At 48.6% G+C, this 5,000-nt stretch overlaps 1 protein-coding gene across 2 annotated transcripts in view; it reads right to left on the reverse strand.

Moving 5' to 3' along the window:
* LOC143488761 (myelin protein zero-like protein 2) overlaps positions 1-4,675 on the reverse strand; it is an 8,290-nt gene extending 3,615 nt beyond the window's left edge. The window contains exons 1-3 of one of the 2 annotated variants that reach the window (XM_076987649.1): positions 4,561-4,675; positions 1,806-1,975; positions 1,183-1,393 (exon numbers count right to left, since the gene is read on the reverse strand). In XM_076987649.1, the coding sequence (XP_076843764.1) occupies positions 1,183-1,393; positions 1,806-1,955 (361 nt within the window). In that variant the 5' untranslated portion in view covers positions 1,956-1,975; positions 4,561-4,675. Of the gene's footprint in view, positions 1-1,182; positions 1,394-1,805; positions 1,976-4,173; positions 4,406-4,560 lie in introns of those variants that run through there. The other variant, XM_076987648.1, reaches the window with a different exon arrangement.
* Positions 4,676-5,000: the final 325 nt, after the last annotated feature.

A 5,000-nucleotide genomic window follows, 5' to 3' on the forward strand; every position in this document is an offset into this window, starting at 1 on the left:
CCACCTTCACCTTCACCTACATCTCCACCTTCACCTCCACCTCCACCTTCACCTCCACCTCCACCTTCACCTTCACCTACATCTCCACCTTCACCTTCACCTCCACCTCCACCTTCACCTCCACCTCCACCTCCACCTACACCTACATCTCCACCTTCACCTACATCTCCACCTTCACCTTCACCTCCACCTCCACTTTCACCTACATCTCCACCTCCACCTACATCTCCACCTCCACCTACATCTCCACTTTCACCTTCACCTCCACCTCCACCTACATCTCCACTTTCACCTTCACCTCCACCTACATCTCCACCTCCACCTACATCTCCACCTTCACCTACATCTCCACCTTCACCTTCACCTCCACCTACATCTCCACCTCCACCTACATCTCCACATCCACCTACATCTCCCCCTCCACCTACATCTCCACCTACATCTCCACCTTCACATACACCTCCACCTACATCTTAACTTTCACCTCCACCTCCACCTACATCTCCACCTTCACCTCCACCTACATCTCCAACTCCACCTACGTCTCCACCTTCACCCTACATCTCCACCTTCACCCTACATCTCCACCTTCACATACACCTCCACCTACATCTCCAACTTCACATACACCTTCACCTCCACCTACATCTCCACCTTCACATACACCTCCACCTACATCTCGACCTTCACCTCCACCTACATCTCCACCTTCACATACATCTCCACCTTCACATACACCTCCACCTACATCTCCACCTTCACATACACCTACATCTCCACCTTCACATACACCTTCACCTCCACCTACATCTCCACCTTCACATACATCTCCACCTACATCTCGACCTTCACGTACATCTCCACCTACAACTCCACCTTCCCATACACCCCCACCTACATCTCCACCTTCACCTTCACCTACATCTCCACCTTCACGTACATCTCCACCTCCACCTACACCTACATCTCCACCTCCACCTTCGCCTCCACCACATCTGTCCTGGAAGAGCAGGGACACCGTGAGCAGGGACACCGTGAGCAGGGACACCGTGAGCAGGGACACCGTGAGCAGGGACACATAGCCGCTAGCGTGCACGACCCAGTCAAACAGAGAAAAAATGAGCTACATCACTAGCAAGGCACGTGTTGCATCTTATTGGCTGGCCAGGCTGCTAGTCTCACCTGATTGGACGACCTGCAAGACAGTCTCGCTGGCGAATCCGTGGACGTCGGGCGGGTTGCGCACCTGGCAGCTGAAGGTCCCGTTAAAGGAGAACTGCACGTCCTGCAGGGTGATGGAGGCGTCGTTCTGCAGGACGTCCCCGGACCACCTGACGTGATCCTTGAATCGCCCACTAGGAGGCAAGAAAGGCTCCTTTAGGTAGTAGCAGACCTGGACACAGGAAGGAGAACATACACACGCATACACACATGCACACGCATCCAGGCAAACACACACGCAAACAGGCACACATGCAGGCAAGTAAATACAGTAATGAAAGAGATCAGGAGAGATGGGGGGGGGGGGGGGGGGTCACAAGAGACCCAAATCCACAATACTGCACCACACCACACACATTACACACTCTTCACAAGCCGGTTTCTCCCAATCTAACCTGAAATTTAACCCTAGCCTTAAGCTCCCTAACAAACAAGAAACATCTTTGCCATTTTATCATTAAACTTCATCATTAAGTAAATTTTTGGAAAAACACCCACGCACACACTCACACACCCATGCACACTCTCACACGCCCACACACACTCTCACACGCCCATACACACTCTCACACGCACTCCCTCACCGTTTCCTCTGTGGTCTGGCCATATGGCCTGAAGGTCCAGGAGACAGACAGTGTGTTCTCAGACAGCGGCTGGGTGGACATGAAGCTACATTTCAGCTGGACCTCTGTCCCGTTCACCACCTGCATGTCCCTGGGAGCGGAGACCTTCATCGCCACCACGGGGTACACACCTGGGGTGCACAGAAACAAGCCACCCGCAAACAATGCACATGATGTTGCACAAAGAAATACACACAATCCACATTTCACACGCAATTTCACACACCAACCACACACACCCCTAGAAGCTTAGAGTAGATGCGGAACACTCACATATATAAAGGTGGCTGATATATTTCTGTGTGTGTGTGTGTGTGATACAGAGAGCGAGCACACAGACATTTCTTGGGTATAAACTTGGCAAGCCTCCCCTTTCCCCCCATCCTCTATTTTCTCCTCCCTTCTCCTCTTGTGTCCTCCCCTCTCCTCTCTCCTCCTCTCTCCCTCATATAATCCAACAAGGACAGGGACAGGGACAGGTATCGGGAGGCAAAGAAAGAGGACATCCACCTTGTCCCATATTGAAGCACATTTTACTCCTGCGAGGTTTAAACAGCTCTTGTTGTCTTGCGTGTTGAGAAGAACTTCTTAGTCTTGAGGGAAACGCCTCCTTTGTGTGGAACACAAGGCCGTCGCTCCAGCACAGAGCGCCTGTGGCCAACTCCTACTTGTTTTCCAAATCCACCCCCAGACACAAGCTGATTCTTGCTCAAGTTCCAACGGCAGAGACACACCTGTCTGACACAGTCCACCTGTCTATCACTCGTCTCGCACAGGTGGATTTATCATCGTTTCTTTTTGTTTTTTAACCCATTTTCTAACTGCCACGATCTCTGCGGTTCTTGTCTCATTCTGATAAACGGTGTCTTCCCCACATATTCACACAGCATGCTTCATTATTTTGACATGGAGTTACAGTGTTTGAGAGGTAAAGGCACTTGAGAACTTAAAAGTGATCACCACATGCACTCCCTAACCCTCACCACACGCACCCTTCAACACGGAAGGAGCAGTGACGTAGCGTTGGTGTAGATTTTGCCACCAGCAATGGCAACAGAATCTTCAGCACCCATCACAGCCGTCAGGGGAACCGATACAGCACTGCTCCGCACTCTGGTCAGGGTGACATAACCAGGGCAGCTGTGACCCAGATGTGCCCCGGGCGCTTTTGAAGCCCCTCCCAAGATTTTGAACACACCCATGTGTCTGTGACTCGTTAGAAAAACAAACCCCTTCCCTATACCACAACAGAGGAGCTACTGCAAACCTGGAGCTTCAGATCCAGTGTCTGGATGCTCATGAAAGCTGGAGTTGTGCCTGGCTACTGAATCTGGCTACTGAATCTGGCTACTAACCACTTCAGAGGGAAGGAAACATGCCATAACGTCATGTATTTAAACACACTGGCCATAAACCAGATAAGTAGTTTAGCTAAACAAGCAAATTCATGAACTTCCTTCAAGTAAATACCATTCACATACACACACACACAAACCCCCCCCCCCCCCCCCCCCACACACACACACACACACACACAAACCCATACACACACAATCTCAATCTCAGGCTCAATCTCTGTGTTGACACAATACATGTTCACATATACCCAGTGGTCAATCCAGAACAACATCACTCCTGCAGTCTCAGGGAGAGAGCCTGATTACCCTGTGTGGAGCATAACTGACAAACTGCTTCAGGAAATCACAACACAGTGTATCATCATTCCACTGCGGATTACAGCCGTTCTTCTGTTTTAGAATAACTTAGACTGATTCAAACTAACCGAGGACCTATAGTGTAATTACATTTACATTACAATTCTACAATATCACGCATGGTGATTTCTCCATAAAACAATCTCAATTCAATATGAAGATATTCTGAGCTCAGTATTAGAAATCCTGAACAGGGAGTTTGTGGTTCTCAACCTCTTGTGTGAATCCAAACCCATGAACCAAACATTTTCACGCTTAACACTGTCCTCATTTGGACTTATTCTTCTCCTGTAAATGCCCATATGAGTATGCAGGTGTCCAACATCTGTTTTACCACTGCCGACACACGAGCAACTAAATGTCACGCAGGTGGTGCTTTAAAAAACGAATTTAGCTGCAGTGCATGCTCGTGCAACCAAGAATGTAACTTTTACAACCTAGTTTAACGGCCATAAACACATAATTGCGCTGCGTGATATCGGTACAATAGGACTATTGTTATTATTAAACCACCTGCTTATCGCGGCGCATTCTTGAGAGTGTTCTGCTACTCGAGTTGACGAACAGGAAGTAGTAAGACAAACCCCGTAGGTGGGCTCCATGTCGTGACTCACCTGGTGTGACCAGCACACCGACAACACTCAACAGGTACGTCCACGTCCGACACATGGCCGATCCGGACCGAGACAAACGGAAGCTTATTCGAAGCAACGATTGTTGATATCCCCGTTGGTGTAGATTAGAGACCCGAGCGGACCAACCCGTGTTCCTGAACCAACCCGTGTTCCTCAACAGGACAAACTCCACTAACGTGACGCACCAGCCCGTCAGATAACCAAGACGTGATTACAGAGAGGTGGAGTCACCGGCTCCACCAGCCTGAAGTTACCCCCATTAAACCCGTCCACACCGGCAGACACCTACAGTACTGTCTGTTTATTAGTCAACGAGAATAACAAACAAGTACACATGACGAAATTAAAATAATAAAATAAACTTACACTTCACTGGCCAAGCTGTGGAAATAAAACTTGAGTAGGCCTACTTGAGTGAGTACCTGCGGTATACTAAAATCAGAACAAAAACTCACAAAACAGAGACTGTGTCAGGGCAAAAGGCGGGTATTGTAAGAAATCTAAAATCAGTTTGTCAGTTTAACTCATACAGGTGCCCAAAAAGCGGAACTTCTAATTGCGTGTGTCTTCTGCCATCTTGTGGTTATACCACACACACGTGTGTGTGTGTGTGTGTGTGTGTGTGTGTGTGTGTGTGTGCGTACTCGATGACAGTAGCTTGATTAACTGTAATTTCTCACGTTATTAAATCGTTCTGTTGTATAATTTTCATGATGTAGAAATAAACCCTCACTGAGGGGATATTCTAAACGCATATATTCTCTAATTAGACTTCACGTTTTTGACAGACTACCAAACCACCGAGG

This window comes from Brachyhypopomus gauderio, unplaced genomic scaffold (genome assembly GCF_052324685.1).
Source record: "Brachyhypopomus gauderio isolate BG-103 unplaced genomic scaffold, BGAUD_0.2 sc54, whole genome shotgun sequence".
Lineage (NCBI taxonomy): Eukaryota > Metazoa > Chordata > Actinopteri > Gymnotiformes > Hypopomidae > Brachyhypopomus > Brachyhypopomus gauderio.